This window comes from Cyclopterus lumpus, chromosome 3 (assembly GCF_009769545.1).
Source record: "Cyclopterus lumpus isolate fCycLum1 chromosome 3, fCycLum1.pri, whole genome shotgun sequence".
In the NCBI taxonomy this organism is placed as follows: domain Eukaryota; kingdom Metazoa; phylum Chordata; class Actinopteri; order Perciformes; family Cyclopteridae; genus Cyclopterus; species Cyclopterus lumpus.
In genome coordinates, this window is record NC_046968.1 from 20,183,647 (window position 1) to 20,201,213 (window position 17,567).

Consider the following 17,567-nt stretch of genomic DNA (forward strand, 5'->3'; position numbering starts at 1 on the left):
GAAAATGTCTCGAACAGAGAAAGAAGCAGAGGCCTGCATTCCAGAGGGAGAAAACAACACAACCCTCCACTTCACACATTCTCGTTAAAGCTTTATGATCCACAGAGGGAGAAAACGGGCACAGATGATCTGATGTTCCCTGCTGAGGGGGGGGGGGGGGGAGGCACATGCCACTGCCTGCACCTGTGCGCTAACCGTCTCCACATATTAGGGTGTATCATGAAATGAGATATGCGTATGTTAAGACTGTGGTTCCTAAAATATGTTAAAACATATTTTTTATATAGTGCAATATGTAAAAATGTAGCCTTTGTTTATGTCTACTCACAGAGTTCACAAGTTGCTCTTCGTGACTCCCATGAGTTTACACTCCAAACATCCTCCAGGCACAAAGGGAGCCTTTACTTTACCTATACACAACATGTATGTCATTGGTGACATACATGTTGCTCATGAGCAGCTCATACATGGGTTTGCTCCAGAAATGGTATGCTTTAAGAAAGAATTGAGGATACACACACCATGGGTGGATAATCGCTTGTTTGTGCAACTGAAAAAGGAGCTATTTCCTTCTTCTCCCTCTGCACGGGCCCCATGAGGAGGAGAGGGGAGAGTGAGTGGTCAACAGAGGACCTTCTAGGAGCAGCTGAATACCAGAGGAGCTGACAGGTATGTACATATTGGAATGTGCTTCTCAGCCACACCTGTGGGAAACACACCAACCAAGTCTGGCCTCTCTCATCCCACTGGCTGATCTCCACATGATTGACAGCTGGAAGAACTATTTGGCTCCAGTCCACAAGAGCCAGGGGGCAGGTATGTTGAGCTCTGAGGGTGAACCAATGGCAGCAGAGAAATCCCTCCTAGCCAGGCGGGGCTGCAGTGAAATAAAACTCATCAGTGGGGTGTGTCTCAAAAGTTTGTCAGCAGTCAAACAGTGAGGGGCCACTGCTGCGGGAACCCACTCTGACTGGTTGAAGCCTAACTAGTTCCTCGCTGCGTGAGGAGCTGAGCGGCTTTCAGGTGGTAGAGATGGTAGAAAAAGAGACGGGTTTACCTCTTCTGCGACCGAATGATGGAAGTGAAAAACAGATCTCATCCGCTGCGACTTCGAAACTCCTCTCTTGGGACCAGGACCACTATGGAAGGGACGGTAATGTCAGGTTGTCCTTGGATGGAGACTTTGTAAACCTTTCAGGAATCTCATTTGTGTCCCTGAACAATAGGTCCTCCATCACAGTTTGCTAGAGACTGTAACAATTGGTGCGGTACTGTGGTCGCTCACATCTCCTTATCACTTTTCCAGCCCAGCTATAGATTCTGTATCCGTTGGACGGAGAACTGATAAGGGCATGTGCATGACATTACCTACAGACACTGAGGAGGCAACACCTGAGTCAGAGAGCCGCGGGGTAATTCACTCATTCAATGTGTAATTGTTGACCGCGTTGAAGGCTTTTATTTGTTTTGTGCTTTATTTTTTTGCTCCTAATTAATTGTTTAGATGGAATGTATTGCATTTGGAAGAGTTGTTAAGAAAATAAGAGCTTTATGTGAAGTTTTGAGTCACTAACACCAACATTTAGGTTGCATTGTAATCTTGTGATTTGTGAATAATGAAATTATCTTACGTTTTTTTTGAAGATGATTTTGTCCTGGATGATTTGGGTTGTACTTGACAATCACGGACTGAAAAGAGTAAAGTTGGCTTTGCGCCTCTGTCTCGTAAAATGAGAGACAGCAGAATATTAACATAGATTCCCTTCAGGCAGTTCTGCGCACACCTGGTTTATGTATTATGTCGTATTTCCCAAAAATATGACAGAAAGCAATCATCTTTGTCAGGTGTGGACAGGCAAGACTATGTTTTTCTTGACATTATCAGTTTGATCCATTAAAATTCAATTCAGTTTACCGACAGTTTATATGTCAGGGGAAGTATGTAGCATGTAAAATCACTTCTCCTGACATTATATTCTAGAAACCCGAGAGATGAAAGTGAACTCGGAGACATGCTACAGCATGACATAATCATGACGAAGCAACTGGCGAACTTAGGTGAGTAATTTATGATGCATGCGAATTTACTGACATGAGTTCACACCTATAAACATGCAGCTTTGGCATTCTTACTTACAGCTCACTGAATGGAAAGTTTTAAAGAAACGGTTACAAAACAGTGTGAACATTTTTTGGGTAGCGATAAGAACGTCCTGGTATAAAACATGAAATTTAAAAAGGGAAAACTCTTTTTAATAACCAAGCTTCCAATAAGGAGCTCAGATTGGTACCCCCCCATATCGTAAGATGCATAAACTGCTCTCAAACACAATATGCGGCCGCATTCACTCTTTTGAACACAGCATCATCTTTAATGTGCAGGCAAGAGCCAGGAATCTCTATTTGTTTCTGCAACTTTTATGTAAGTACTTATTAGCGAGTTATTTTGTCATTATTACAATTTTCATTGGTAATACTGCTATTGTCATTCCTCCAGTCCACATGCGTTTTAATTGTTTTGTCGATATCTATTCCCCTCATTTACAGCCATCAATCTCACGTAAATATATATCTACGATTTTAAGATATTGCACCTGCTATTTAATTATATGCAAGAAAATAAATCCTTTTTAAATCAGACATTTATTGCAAAAACTATTACATTGCAGATTTTTCTTTGTTTCGAAGGCACACAGTTCAATTCTCACCTCAAAGAAAGCAACTAACCTCGATACAAACCCCCCCCCCCCCCCCCCCCCCCCCCCCACACACACACACACACACACACACACACAAGCTGACGAGTCTTCAGGAGCTACTGGCTGCTTCCTAACTGCTCTCCCCTCCCTCTCTACACCTGGTGGAGGACCCTCTCTCTTCTGAAGAGCAAGAATTTCTTCACCTCTGCCTTCATGCAACACTTCATCACTACTCCAACGGCAGCCTAGGTTGAAGCGGTACACTGTCATCTACCTTTCCTTGTAGTTCTTCGGAAAATATAGTATTGCTTTACATGTTTTTAATTTGATATACAGAATTAATTAAAAAATACTATACGATCATTTTACTGTATGTTGTCGATTGTTGTAATGAATAAAAGAAACAGTTTGAATTATTTAAATTACCTTGGAAAAGTAGACATTTTAGTATTCCAAATAAAAATAAAATAAAAGAATTGCTTATTGAAATGGACTGCGTTTATATAGCTCCTTTCTACTTCACCGGACAAAGCCACTTATGGACCCATTCACCCACGGATGATAATGGAGCTGCAAACAAGGCGCTGGCCTGCTCATCAGGAGCAACTTGGGGTTCAGTGTCTTGCTCACTTTGAGATGCAAACAGGGGGAGCCAGGGATCGAACCATCAGCCTGGTAATAAAAAGACAACCCACTCTTCCTCCTGAGCCACAGCCGCCCACAAATGCATACAGACAGACAATCAGCCTAAATGGTCCATTAAAATGCAAGCATTGTCTCAATTTGATAAGGACACAGATATACAATAGAGCTCAATATAATAATGTAATATCCACACAACTGACTGGAGTCTGAGATTAAATAGTGCAAAACTTGGGCAGCAAATCTTTCAGACCCAGAAGAGGTCAAATCATTATTAATGCAATACCCATACCTATTAGATACAACTAACATTTATCGTGGTAAATTCACCCGTGTAAACAGGGAAGCTGACTCCAGCAGAAGGAGCAGGCTGTTGTGTTTACGCCAGCCCGACCATGGAAGCACTGAGGTCCCACAGCTTCTTGGCCGCAGCGTCATCCAGGGCCTGTGGTGCCGGCTTTTTGGGGGCACAGTCACTGCACAAGGAATTAAAATAGAGGGAGAAGATCACTAAGAGTCACCGTGTTCACATAATCTAAACTGATAAAGTACAACGGGCAGAAAAAAAAACATGCAGTCAACTGAAAATATTAACTCAGTTAATGAAGTTCATCTTCACAGCCCGGTGAGTTTTACTGCAGAAGCACTTGCCTGTAGTAGAGGCCGCTGGCGTTTGCCTGGCTTTCGTCGACAGCACAGTAGATGCTGGTCTGAGCTCCAGCGGAGGGACTTTTGATCAGCATCATGATTGGCGTGACTAGGATCCTCTGCCACAGAGCTAAAGTAGGCAACAAGTGGCGGCCTAACTCGGTGCGGATGACACCAGGGTGAAGACTGTACACTGTCACACCAGTGCCTAATGAGAGGGAGAGAGATCCATCAAACCAAATACAATGCATTAACACCAGAGGGCCATTAAGATGTAGTCATGCATTGGACCCTACCTTGCAGTCTGGAGGCCAGTTCTTTGCAGAAGAGCACATTGGCCAGCTTGCTTTGCCTGTAGCTTGTCTCGCGCTGGTAGTCTACATCAAGGTGGATGTCATCAAAGTCGATGCTGCCTGCAAGAAACAATCCAGTGTAGTCCTCAAACAGAAATTACATTTTGAAATCCAGAAGCAATCATGTAAGTTGTATCTGTCATAACCAACCAAAGCGTAATATCACTTTATGTGGAGTAAAACGTCAGAGATACAATTCTAACTATGACGTCGATTTGATAGACACATATTACAAAGCATCATCTTTACCTTTCTCGTGGGCCAGACTGGAGACGATGACGATGCGACTTGGAGTCGACTTCTTCAGCAGGTTAAGAAGACAGTTGGTGAGGAGAAAATGTCCCAAATGGTTGACACCAAACTGCATTTCAAAGCCATCATCAGTCTTCCACTTAGGACACATCATGATACCTAAAAGTCAACAGATAAATGTAACATTTAAACTTAATATACAACCTCTTGGTCCACCATCAGTTGATCCCAAACTGAGATCAATAAATACAGCCAGCTCAATTTCAGCCATATAAAGTAGCCACTCATATGAAACATATAGGATGCTTTTTTAATTCCAATAAATTTTTATACAGGTTGTTAAGCTGTCAGGTGTTTTTTTAAAGTAAAAAATAAAACAGTGTGTCATGAAGTTCGCACTTATTTTGCCTCCCCCATAATAAATTCTGCTTGCACCTATTAGTATTGGTATTGTATTATTTTATTCCTGAAGTGAAAATACCTGCGTTGTTGATGAGGATGTCCAGACGTCCCTCGTTCTCCTCGACATCTTTGGCCAGGTCCCTGACAGACTGCAGGGAGGCGAGGTCCAGTTTCTTTACCACCACGTTGCCGTTTCCACTCTGCTGCCGGATCTCTTCAGCCGCAATGCAGGCTCTGGTCATGTCTCTGCAGGCTAGGATCACTCTGGCTCCTTGACAGCGTCAGTGTGTTTAGGAGTTAAACAGTAATAGTGTAAGTAGTAATTCATTAGTAGTCAAAGCAGCAGGGAATTTAGCTTAATCCAAAGCCACTCTAAAGATAGGGGAAAAGTGCAGCACAAAAACAACAACAAAAAAACAACTAACAACATGTATAGAAGGTGAGGGTCGTACCTCGCTTGGCCATATCCAGGGCCGTCTCCTTGCCAATGCCAGTGTTGGCTCCTGTGATCAGGACTGTTTTCCCATCTAGTCTGACCTTGCTCCGACACACTCCCCCAGCCAGCCACCTGCGCAAGGCCAGTATGCCTGCTCCTGACAGAAAAGGAAATGTTAACTTTCATAGCAAATACAGTGTAATATACCTTGTTGTGGTTATCAACATGAGTTTTTTATTTTTATTCTTGTTCCTTGTTAATGTGACATGAAAAGCGGTCAGTAAAACTCATTCCCTTGCAGGAGAGTAAATAAATACATCAACAAATACATCAAGTTGAACTGCTACTGCATTTCAAATATTGCTCGACATCCAATGTCATTGTGGAATAAACTGGTACTTTTCTGCCTAAATTATGGGTTACAGAGTAAATACTACTACTTACATTATCAGCAAGCTAGTAATGATCACTTAACCTTGCACTAACATTCAAGGAAAGTTAGCATACACAATATCGTTAAGATAAAATAATGTATTTACCTGCAACACAAGCAACGGCGAGACCGGTCGCGTGCCTCTTTAATAAGTGCCTGATTGTCTCTGCGTAGTTTTGCATATTTTAGCCAGTTAATAATTAATTAACCAGCTTAAATATGTGGAAGCTTCAGTAGAAATAGTATCACCAATGTATAGTAAACACTGTCTTATTTAGAATAACACCACACTCCTCTTTAGATAATAACACATCAAATGCTGTCAAACTGTATGAAAAGGCGAGTTTGTTCTTGCTAAAGACAACTCCCTGTGCGGAAGTGGGGGCGTGATGTGCACTGTGTGGGATTTTCAGAGTAAGACTCTTGTTTACTGTTTACCTTCTGTTGTCTTGGCAACTAATGACATGCTGCTTTGCGTCTGTTCACAATGAAAATGCAATTTGCTGTCGTGAAAATTACGCGTTAATATCAGGTTTGAAAATATATTACAGGCCCAAGGAAAGCAAAGCTGCAGTGTTGACTTCTACAGTTATCTGGATAGAGGACATCATTTTTATTTTTATTTATTTTATTAAATAAATTAATCATGCTGTAATCACAGTTATTTATTTGATACGATTGGTGTGGAAAGTAGTAGAAAGTAACCATTTACTCAAGTACTGTGCCTAAATACAATTTCGAGGTACTTGTGCTTCACTTCAGTATTTCAATGTTGTGCTACTTTGTACTTCCACTCCACTACTGATGCAAATACTCTTTACTACACTTATTGAGCTGCTTTATATTTTAAATTAAGACTACATGCAAAACATGATCAGTTTGTAAAATATAATGTAATGTTGGTTACACAAACTAACAAGTTCAGTTTGAACTGCATTACATATATTTCTGTACTTTTAGTTAAATAGATTTTGAATGCAGGATCCATTTTTCTGAATGCTTGAAAATACTATTGCTCATAAATGGACTTTTAAAAACTCCGTTAGGGGTTATACTTTATAAAATGTGTGTGTTTTATTTTTCAAAGTAAAAATAATGTGTGACCTGCCTTACTTAAAAAGAAACGGGTAATTTATTTTGAAAACCAAATGACTGTCGGTGCTCTAATTGGATCAGATAAACGGCTCTGGCTTAGACCGCAGTGGAGACCTATCGAAACAATGTGTCGTTTCGTGACTTTAACTGGTTTAAAAACAGATTGACTCACATTTAGAGTCACAGTGTGTCTTATTTTACAGTATTTTAAGCTCGATAACATTTGTATTTTTTTATTTTTACATTAAAAATAATTTAAAAAAAAAAAACCTGCCCCGGAAGTTCTTCGTGCTCGTGCCACGTCAGAGCTACACACTTGTTACCATCCCCGCTACCAACTGCTAGCTCCACTGTCGCTTTCAGCTGTTTCTTCTTGCTGTCGCGATGCTCTTCCTGGGACTCACCTGTCTGCTGCTGCATGTGTCTCTGGTGTTTGGCACCGAGCTCACCTTTGAGCTCTCTGATAACGAAAAGCAATGTTTTTACGAGGAACTGCAGAAAGACGTGAAGTTTGAAATAGACTTCCAAGTAAGTTACTCCGAAAGCCTCATCACTTCCACAAGTGTGTTTTTACAATATGCTGCACGAGTTACATATAACTCGTGCAGCATATTGTAAAAAAAACACGAGCAATTTGATAGTAACTTGTTCTGTCTTTCGTTCTTGGAAAGAATATGCATCGTTTTATTTCTTATAGTTTCAAAAGGCCTCCGTTCATCTTGAGTGCACATTTGGCAACTAAATTTGAGCCTTCACGCTTTCCTTTGCCTGCAGTTCATCACACACTTAAACTGAGGAGAAATAGTTGTTGGTAAAAGTGTGTTTTATTGTCCAAAGTCACCCACCTAACTGGTTTGCTCACTTTGCTGCATAACCAGTATGAGCAGTTTCAACCTTGCACAATCCATATGTCACCAAAAAAAGAAATCCTGTTACAATGGTCAACTATTTTGGCATGCATAAATGATTTGTCATCCACATGTGTACAAGAATGTTTTCTTTTCTTTCAGGTCATCGCAGGAGGCAACTACGATGTGGACAGCTTCGTCACCGATCCTCAAAACAACGTCTTGTACAATGAGAAGAAGAAGCAGTATGACAGCTTCTCTCATACCACGACTATGGAGGGAACCTACAAGGTCTGCTTCAGCAATGAGTTCTCCACGTTTACACATAAAACCGTGTATCTGGATTTCCGCCACGGAGACGAGGAACCTCTCATTCAGACCATGACTGGAGCTACAGCACTGACTCAGGTATGTCTGAGGAACAAGGGGCTCAAAATACGTCTGCTTTAGGTTAACTACAATCCATACGTGCACATTTAGAGTTATGAGCCAGGTTAAAGAGACATTTTAGCAAAAACATTATTAGTCAATAATGTTGTAATTTGTAAGTTGGGCTAACTAATCAGCTGTCGTGGATATTGCAAGTGCAGCATAACCTTTACTGTTCCCATGTTGGCGGGACAGTTTAAAAGTCCACTAAGTGGAGCCAAAGCTGTTCTAACTTAAGACAAAACTTAATTTAGCCCTTTAGGGACATTGCTGGGTTGCAGTTGCAATACAAAGTCGGAAGAGTGCAAATATAAAAGTGTGAGATGACAAGTATCGCAGTGTACTGCAAATATTGTATTAACCATGGCTGAATTGTATTTGCGAGTATTTAAATGTACGCCACAATTACGCTCTCCTTACGCCACAATACCTGAGACACCGGGTTTGTTAACGCCCCCTTTCAGAGAATGTCAAACATCTTCATTGCAGTTTGTATGCCGGACATCTTTACAGATAATCAGAACACAGAATAACACTCGGATTCCCCATATCAGCCCACATTTGTAGATCCCTAGTTACAGTGTATTTATTGCGATACTACATACACGATTGTTTTATGTATGTGTTGTATTTCGGCCATTTCGAGCCCCGAGACATGCGGGGGAAGATGTGGGAAGTTGAAGTGAAGTTGTTCAGGAGCAGTTTTGGATAGTGTTTGCATCTATGTGACCTTCCTCCTCCTCCTGCTGTGTGCCCTGGGCCATTCCTGTGCTCTGGATTCATTTGTGTTGATCGCTCTACTTTCAGTTGGAGTCATCCTGCGTCTCCATTCACGAGGTCCTGAAGGTGGTGGATGACTCACAGACATGGTACAGGCTCAGAGAGGCACACGACCGCACGAAAGCCGAACATCTCCTGGAGCGGGTGACCTACTGGTCCATCGGAGAAACCGTCCTGCTGTTTGTTATCGGCCTCGGTCAAGTCGTGTTGCTCAAGAGCTTCTTCAGTGAGAGGAAAGGCTCTGTGGCGGCCACCACTTAGAACTCGTAGTCTTGATTCGCCCTCAGAAAAACAGGTGGAAGCGTGTCAATGTGAACACACATACGTGCGTCTGGAGATTAGCACACACCTTGTAGTATTTCCAGCAGACTTTTTTTGTTAAAAGGGATAGTTTGGGAAGTCTCTCTTTTTTTTCCTGCTCACAAAGTGTCATACAAACTTGTGAGTGCCTTTATCATGACTGTGCTGATTTGTTCTTAACAAGCGGTTTCGAGAAGAAACAACTCTTGTACTGGTTTTGGAAAATGAGATATTTCCACCTTTCAACATTGCACAGATAATTTATAATATATTTTTTAGTGCAACACAAAGCAGGGTTAGTTTGATCTGTTAATAATGAAGACGGTCATGGGTTTTCATCTGGATGCTAATTACACAAGATGTTGTGGTAAATCAGTTGTTGCTGAGTGTAGGTTGTATTGTTCTATATTGTGTTTATTATTACCTTAATTTATGTGCGAAAAAATAAGAGGTGTAAGAGTTCCGTCTTCCTCGTCCCCTGTGTCTCATACAAAGTGCCTTAAGACATTTTCTTTTAATTTCCTACCAAGTTGAAAGTTTACTTCTTTTTTTTTAATTGGTCTGATGTGCACCATCCTGTTACTGATTGGATTCGCAGTTTTCACTCTTGTGGATTATAAATCCATGTTATTTTATACAGAGATATGTTTAACACTGTTAAGTGACATCATTGTGATGGCTTTTCTTTTTCAACAACACAAAGTATGCTTGCAGTCTTATTTGTTTATCTGTCTCTTAATTATCTGTAAAACCGGTCAACAGACAAAAGCCATTTTTAGTAAAGATGAAAATCTGGTTTAACATTGCCATATTATGGTTTGTATTTTGAGCAATTTTGTTATTTTTTTGGGACAATGTGTCAGGAGCTGCCAACTTAGATCCAGGTTCATGTAATATGTATTTTACATTTTGAACTTATTCTTCAGAAAACATGTTTCATTATAAAAAAATAAGTAGCTCACATAATTGTGCAGCCTTGTCGGCTCTCTGTTTTCTAATTGACAGATGAACTCCATTTTAGGGGATTTTATTATCTATTTCTCACTTTTTGTTTTCCAACATGTAAAGAAGATTTTAGTCACTAGATAAAAATATATTTTCTCTTTCAATACATTCACACACCTCATGCAACAGTCTTTACTCAAGTACTGTACGTGAGTACAATTTTGAGGAACGTGTACTTAATATTAGTATTTAAATTTTCTGCAACTATATACTTCACCTCCACTCTTTATGATGGAAATATTGTACTTTATACTACACTCATTTGATAATTTCAGTAGTAGCTCAGTCCGTGGTTCGGTGTGCGGATTGGAAGCTGGAGACGTGCCAGTTCACCTCCTGGGAAGTGCCCTTGAGCAAAGCACCAAACGTCCAAACTGCTCCCAGAGCGCTGCATAGTAGCTGCCGGCTTCCCCTTCTGGGACGGTTAAATGCAGTGGCTACATTTCACTGTGCTGTGGTGCAATGTGACTGTTAATTTACTAAATAATATAATTTTTTTTGTTAATTTAACATAATTGAAGATACTAATTACTTTGCCAATTAATATTACAAAATATAATCAGCAAACAAATTGGGTATTATGAAAGATTAAGATAACACTCTATTGATCTCTAGGGGGGAATTCACAAGCTATCCAGCAGTATATTAATTAAAATTAGCCGCACCATTACCAGGCGCAACATTATGCATAATGAATAACTTTAACTGTTGGTACTTTAAGTATACAAGTATTTTAATTATATTACTTATATTACGGCTACTTTGCTTGAGTAACATTTTGAATGCTTTCACTTTTAATATGGGTAATGTCTACACTGTGGTATTACTAGTTTATGTCGGCTCCTTCTTCCAACACTGAAGTGTGAGAAAGAGAGCAGACGAGACTTCTACCTGGACAGGTAACGGGAAAAGGGAAGAAGATTTGAAGTGAACTTGAACCTACACTGAACTCACCGTAGCCAACTTCAACGAGCATACTTCATTCTGATTGGCCCGGAGCCGATTTGGCTAGCCAATCAGAGTAAAGCGTTCTCTTTCCAAGCTGACGTGGTGGTGTTCACCAACACCTACGTCCGGTCGTTACCGGGCTCTACCTGTCTGTCCTTCATTCATAAGCAAAGAGGGTTCCAGTGGCCTCGACCGTCATCAGTTCCGTGTAAACATGGCGGGTTACCTGAAAGCTCTGCACTGTACAGCTGCTGCACTGTCGCAAAGCCCCGCTGTGCTCTCACCGGCTTCCGTCTGCCTCCTGCAACAGAGAAACTGTAAGTCAGCCGTCGACTAAATTCACACCAATATGACTCCAAAGTACTTTTAAAAAAAAATTGTATACAGCTTTGCGCAATTTTCGCGAGATTCACAACAATAATGTGGTCACGTGGCTGTGTAACATACAGAGTGCATGTTTTATGAATGAGCGCTACTAATTGGGAGGCGTCAGTGGAAACCCGTAGCCAACGAGGTCGATCTTGCTGATTGGCAAAGTGCCATCACTGAATCATACATACGATCCTGAAAACAGACTCAGTATTTCCATTTGGCACAGAAAGTTAAAAACGGCACACAACCTACAACAAGCTCCTTCCCTGCCACAGTGGCAACACAACACTATTGAAATTTGTCTAAGAACCCAACACTACCTCACTACACTTGCAATATGTGACATATTATTACTTAAAACTATATCATTTAAAAAGGTCTGATTTAAAACTGTATCCCAAACGGTGCATATTAGCACATCTCTTGTCCTTGTACATAGTACCACTCTTCTGTATAGTGTTTTCTTTTATATTTTGTATTTTTCTTTTTCCTTCTTATTACAGTGTTATTTCTGAACAAGATTTCCAATGTGTCTGGACTGTTGGTGTAGGCACAAATGGCAAATAAAAACCTTGAATCCTTGAGCAAAACAAGCGTTATCATTTAATCTTGACATGTGACTCCACGTGTGTGTCGGGTACAAAAAGGGCTTGTCAGCTAATACCTGCTATTAAAGCAGTCATATAAGGTCACACTGTCTGGCAAAGTTTTCAGTGAGAATGAACTCTATAACATTACAGCAGCCAAAGTAATAAAAGGGATATGAAACCAAAATGCAGGTGTGTTGTGTGTCATCAGTTTGGTGTCACAGGTTCGAGTGATATTCTCTAATTGTTGTTGAACCTTCCCACAGCGATGTGACTTTAAAGGCTCTTTAACGTATATACAAGGCAGTGGATTCAGTGAAAATAATGAAAACATGCAAATAATGAGCGTTTAAAAATAACTCTCCAGCTAAATGAATGTTAATGTTTTGCCTGAGGCAAACTTGTAATATATATTTGTTTCCGTCTAACTTTGTGAAACATGAATAACTGAACTTTTCAGATGGCACAAAGCGCATCAAGGCGGAGCAGCCGGTGGTGGAGATGGACGGCGATGAGATGACTCGCATCATATGGGAGTTCATCAAAGAGAAGGTAAATCAAATGATTTAGACTTTCACCGTATAAAGAAACTGGAGGTCGCCTAATTGCTAATTTAAATGGGTGTAATGGGTTTTAATCATCAGAAAGACAGACTGCATATGTACACTTTTTCTTTTTTGGGGTTGCTATGCAGTGTGTTGTCCTGATAACACATCAACATCTCTACATGTGCAGCTCATCCTGCCCAATGTCGATGTTGAGCTGAAGTACTTTGACCTGGGTCTGCCCTACCGGGACCAGACAAACGACCAGGTCACCATCGACTCCGCTCTGGCAACTCAGAAATACAATGTGGCTATCAAGTGTGCCACCATCACCCCCGACGAGGCCCGAGTTGAAGGTGAGTTTGAGTCTGTTTCTTTATGCTACCTGTGCCATCTATACTATTCTAACTTTGTGTAGAAGAATACTTGTCGCGGCCTTCTTCTACTTCCACTTCTGTAGATAAACATTTAAATTCTCAAACGCGTTATTTTGACTTGCTCGACTCGTGCGGAGAATCAAATCAAAACAAATAAATAAAGGTTGCTCGAAACACACATTCAAAGAAAGTAGGCCTTACGAAGACGAAATAAAACAATAAGCAAACTTAAATCGTCTTGAGGGTTTACGTTACACGTATGAGAACTGTCTCTCGTCAGCGTCTCCAGCTTCAAATTGTTCACACCCGTTTCTATTAATTGGCTTGAACGCGTGGGAATTGCAGTCCTAAAATGTGGTCACCACTAGGTGTCAATAATATTGTTTTTACTATTTACACACACACACACACACACACAATGGCTCTAACAACAGTTTATAGCCTTGAGAAATGTTTTGCATTGCATGATAGTTCATTTTCAACCAATAGCTGCATTAGTAATGCAATCGGTTGTATGTTAATAAGAATACATGTATTAATACTTTTCATTTTGGTCCTTGAAGAGTTCTTAACTGTTCTGGATCCTTTGGGTCTCCAAATGGTAACAACGTTCAATGCATACTTTCTCCAGAGTTTAAGCTAAAGAAGATGTGGAAAAGTCCTAATGGAACCATTCGGAACATCTTGGGCGGCACCGTTTTCCGTGAGCCAATCCTCTGTAAAAACATCCCTCGTCTCGTTACCGGTTGGACACAAGCCATAACAATTGGCAGACATGCTTTCGGCGATCAGGTATGAGAATGCGAACGTGTGTGTTGCTCTTTCCAAAGATCCCTCTAAACTGACCAAGGCCAAATCTCACAGCCCACGTTTGACGTTTGATCTCACAGTACAGGGCCACAGACTTTGTTGTTGACCAGCCGGGCAAGTTCAAGATGGTGTTCGCTCCGGCCGACGGAAGCCAGCAGAAGGAGTGGGAGGTGTATAACTTTCTCGCTGGGGGCTGTGGGTTGGGAATGTACAACACTGACGAGGTAAGAAAAGCCTTGCTGTTATGTTCATTTACATGAATTCGTATGCAAAGAAATCAATGCAATATTATAAATGGTTAAAGATAATTTGTTACACAATTCTTTTGGAGAGTGCATTCTATTTTTCTTTTTTTTATGTTAAGTTCTGTGATGGGATTCCTTATGTTTAAAATCTGGACCTTTTTTATTATTAATTTCCATTGCACAGTCCATCAGTGGATTTGCTCACAGCTGCTTCCAGTATGCCATCCAGAAAAGGTGGCCTCTGTACATGAGCACCAAGAACACCATCCTCAAGGCCTACGACGGGCGCTTCAAAGACATCTTCCAGGACATCTTTGAGAAGTAAGATACTGGACGTCTCAGAATACAGACTTGGTGCATTGGGTTGTTCAATTACATTGCTTAAGGAATGGACTCCTCAGCTGACTCTTCACAATTTTATGTGGTGATCAAACAGTGTTCGGTCTCCCATTTTAGTGTGTTACGGTCAGGCCACTAACTGTCACTTGTAACGAGACATGCGTATTATTCTGTCTATTTCAGGGACTACAAGCCTGAGTTTGACAAGCTGAAGATCTGGTATGAGCACCGTCTTATTGACGACATGGTGGCCCAGGTCCTGAAGTCCTCTGGAGGATTTGTTTGGGCCTGCAAGAATTACGATGGAGATGTGCAGTCAGACATTCTGGCTCAGGGTTAGTGCACCTTCTCTTTGAAGTATTGCCCTGTTTGCTCAGCGACGGTCACAATTGACACGTTATTTACATGTGGGCTCGTTTTTGTGAATTGCGATGCCAGGTAATGTCTGTGTGTTGTGTGCAGGTTTTGGTTCTCTAGGTCTCATGACATCAGTGCTCGTGTGCCCAGACGGAAAGACTATCGAGGCCGAGGCTGCACACGGCACTGTGACCCGGCACTACCGTGAACACCAGAGGGTAAGAGCCACTGGGTCACACTGCTGGGGTGGTATTTACTTTAGGACGCAATCAGGTCTGGGATTTGGTGCCAGGTTTGAGGCTAGACTCAGGACAACGGTTGTAGTTGAAGCTGTGATTCCTCCCCATATATTTTCAAATGTTAAAAGCCAGTGGAGCGCAAACTGTCTAACATGCACACTGTTCACACTAATGAGCTCTTGACTTGAGAGAAGTGCACTGAAATACCGGACCAAGGCTTTTTTATTTTATTGTTTTATCAGTATTAAATTGCAAGTGTTAATTGAGTTGTTGCAATTTCACTGAGTTGAGTGTAAAAAGGAACATTATTAAATATTGAATTCTGTATGTTTGATAATAAATTGGGCTGAAACTGTGTCTATATGATTGTTGAATTTCAGAACCAAACTATACTGAATGCAGTTTCCAGGTGTTTCAGTGTAGAAACTGTTAGTTTTGCAGCTTGTTTAACATTTCTAGATAATTGTGTCTAGTATAGAGTGTTTCCACAGTGTTGTCTGGCTAAGTCATTTTGTGGTATTTATATCGGAGCTAGTTTGAAAGCAGAAGTCATGTCATTAATAGTAAATGCTTGTGCAGGTTATGTTGCAAGTCCTCACCATATTAAACCCTTTATATACTCAGGAAATCCGTTCCATAAATCTATGGTGGGAGAGGCAGTGACGTTAACGTCCCTATCCACATTAATGCCAATGAACCCAAATGCAAAGCAACCACAAGACATGTTGACGTTTCTGGAACTAAACCTAACCGTGTCCTCGCTTTGTAGGGAAAACCAACCAGCACCAACCCCATCGCGAGCATCTTTGCCTGGACCAGAGGGCTGGAGCACAGAGGGAAACTGGACGGCAATCCTGATTTGATGAAGTGCGTTATCTGATGTCATTTACTCATGCAGTATATGTTTACGCAATTTTACAGTGAAATAATGTGTCGCTCTGCGTTTTTGCTCTCCAGGTTCTGCCAGACGTTGGAACGTGTCTGTGTGACAACTGTGGAAAATGGTGTGATGACCAAGGACCTGGCAGGCTGCATCCATGGCTTGGCCAAGTGAGTTTGTGTGTGCGTGTGTGTGTGTGTGTGTGTGTGTGTGTGTGTGTGTGTGTGCGTGCGTGTGCGTGTGTGTGTGTTTTTAGGAAAGACAGATTTGACAAGTCGTTACAAATGTAACCTCTGAACTGTTATCTTGCAGCTGCAAGCTGGGTGAGCATTATGTGAACACAACGGACTTCCTCGATGCCATCAAGACCAACTTGGACAAAGTTTTGAGCAAATGAAGACAAACTTGCCAACGTAGAAAAAAAAAATTTTTCAGACACTTTCTTTTTTTCTCCTTCTGTATAAATCTTTGTATCCAATTTTAAAGGAACCAAATTTGCAATTTTTGTATTTGTATAGCTCACTGACACATAACTGTGCTCATGGTCCTCTGCCTTTCCTGTTGCCAAATGTCCAGTTATGCATTGCATAAAAGTGATTCTGCTGTATGAATCGATATCAATGCTATTAACCCAATGTTCCCTGAAGATATCTTCCTATAAGTGATTAGATTAATTTTCCAAATCCTCTGTATTATGATACTTACCCATTTAATTAGTTAGGCAAACTAATGCGGATATAATTCAATGTAATGTGACAGAGGAGCATTTTTACTTCAGTTTATGAACATAGTTTTAAGAACAATGTGTGAGATGTCAGAATAGTAATGAGAAGTATTGGTGTGATTAGCATTGAGCCCTCTGAAAGAGCTTCAAGAATATGATTTAATGAGACAACAGTTAAGGAATGTGACTTCTCGTGTTGAATCCATAACTCCTCCAGAGGGCGCTATAAGGGTTCCCCTCGCAATTAATTTTCAAGCCATCTTATTCTACATTTTAATTGCATGCGCTGGCACACGTGAGCCTCTGTCCAGGAGAATATTCATGCGGTCAAATGCCCCCTCCAGTGCATGACGGTGAGTGGTGTTTGCTCCAGCAGGGTGCGGGGCCTGATGGGAGTTTTGGGAACGCTTTCTGATGTTGTGACAATTACAGTACAACACCAGCAGATGTCGACATGGTTAGCCAGCCAGCCATGTGCTGAATGCTTCATTGTGCCACTCACAGATGCTCTTCTGAAATCAATGGTGGGCCCCTGCAGCTCGTTATTGCTGGATGGAGAACCGCTGAGGCGCGCTGCAGTAAGACAATTCAGAGTGTGTCTGGTAAATAGCTCATTACGCCTGGATTTACCTCGAGATAGGTTTCTGTTCATCTAGATTCTAGATGACCTGGTGTTCACTGTTATCCCGCATAACAACAAAGTAGCCAAAGTAGAGGGAAGCAAAACATACCTTTAAGGACATGTGAATAAAAGGACACGGGAGCACTGACGGAACAACGTTGGTCTGATATTTTGTTATTCTCAATCTACAGATTGGTGGT

At 41.2% G+C, this 17,567-nt stretch overlaps 3 protein-coding genes across 3 annotated transcripts; 2 read left to right on the forward strand and 1 right to left on the reverse strand.

Annotated features, from left to right (window-relative positions):
- Positions 1 to 2,771: 2,771 nt before the first annotated feature.
- LOC117748631 (retinol dehydrogenase 13-like) lies at positions 2,772 to 6,234 on the reverse strand. The gene is made up of 7 exons (XM_034558582.1): positions 5,972 to 6,234; positions 5,449 to 5,589; positions 5,076 to 5,267; positions 4,592 to 4,753; positions 4,286 to 4,402; positions 3,993 to 4,197; positions 2,772 to 3,817 (listed from the first exon to the last, which is right to left on the reverse strand). Exons 1-7 carry the CDS (start codon positions 6,045 to 6,047, stop codon positions 3,721 to 3,723), a joined length of 990 nt encoding a protein of 329 aa, XP_034414473.1. The 5' UTR covers positions 6,048 to 6,234; the 3' UTR covers positions 2,772 to 3,720.
- A 1,017-nt stretch (positions 6,235 to 7,251) lies between these two features.
- On the forward strand, positions 7,252 to 10,283 carry tmed3 (transmembrane p24 trafficking protein 3). The gene is made up of 3 exons (XM_034558596.1): positions 7,252 to 7,488; positions 7,971 to 8,216; positions 9,045 to 10,283. The coding sequence occupies exons 1-3, from the start codon at positions 7,345 to 7,347 to the stop codon at positions 9,276 to 9,278; spliced, it is 624 nt and encodes a 207-aa protein (XP_034414487.1). The 5' UTR covers positions 7,252 to 7,344; the 3' UTR covers positions 9,279 to 10,283.
- Positions 10,284 to 11,114: 831 nt separating this feature from the next.
- LOC117748624 (isocitrate dehydrogenase [NADP], mitochondrial-like) lies at positions 11,115 to 17,520 on the forward strand. Its single transcript, XM_034558568.1, has 11 exons — positions 11,115 to 11,587; positions 12,690 to 12,781; positions 12,965 to 13,130; positions 13,783 to 13,943; positions 14,042 to 14,185; positions 14,391 to 14,527; positions 14,729 to 14,880; positions 15,008 to 15,120; positions 15,911 to 16,008; positions 16,099 to 16,191; positions 16,334 to 17,520. The coding sequence occupies exons 1-11, from the start codon at positions 11,485 to 11,487 to the stop codon at positions 16,416 to 16,418; spliced, it is 1,344 nt and encodes a 447-aa protein (XP_034414459.1). The 5' UTR covers positions 11,115 to 11,484; the 3' UTR covers positions 16,419 to 17,520.
- Positions 17,521 to 17,567: the final 47 nt, after the last annotated feature.

What these genes read in the sequence shown, in the direction of transcription:
- LOC117748631 (XM_034558582.1), bottom strand. Translation starts at nt 6,047, where the DNA reads ATGCAAAACTACGCAGAGACAATCAGGCACTTATTAAAGAGGCACGCG. An exon ending in CGCCGTTGCTTGTGTTGCAG is followed by an intron (nt 5,590 to 5,971) that starts GTAAATACATTA and finishes CTTTTCTGTCAG; the next exon opens with GAGCAGGCATACTGGCCTTG. An exon ending in GCCAGCGGCCTCTACTACAG is followed by an intron (nt 3,818 to 3,992) that starts GCAAGTGCTTCT and finishes TTCCTTGTGCAG; the next exon opens with TGACTGTGCCCCCAAAAAGC.
- tmed3 (XM_034558596.1), top strand. Translation starts at nt 7,345, where the DNA reads ATGCTCTTCCTGGGACTCACCTGTCTGCTGCTGCATGTGTCTCTGGTG. An exon ending in AGTTTGAAATAGACTTCCAA is followed by an intron (nt 7,489 to 7,970) that starts GTAAGTTACTCC and finishes CTTTTCTTTCAG; the next exon opens with GTCATCGCAGGAGGCAACTA. An exon ending in GAGCTACAGCACTGACTCAG is followed by an intron (nt 8,217 to 9,044) that starts GTATGTCTGAGG and finishes CTCTACTTTCAG; the next exon opens with TTGGAGTCATCCTGCGTCTC.
- LOC117748624 (XM_034558568.1), top strand. Translation starts at nt 11,485, where the DNA reads ATGGCGGGTTACCTGAAAGCTCTGCACTGTACAGCTGCTGCACTGTCG. An exon ending in CGACGAGGCCCGAGTTGAAG is followed by an intron (nt 13,131 to 13,782) that starts GTGAGTTTGAGT and finishes TACTTTCTCCAG; the next exon opens with AGTTTAAGCTAAAGAAGATG. An exon ending in TGCATCCATGGCTTGGCCAA is followed by an intron (nt 16,192 to 16,333) that starts GTGAGTTTGTGT and finishes GTTATCTTGCAG; the next exon opens with CTGCAAGCTGGGTGAGCATT.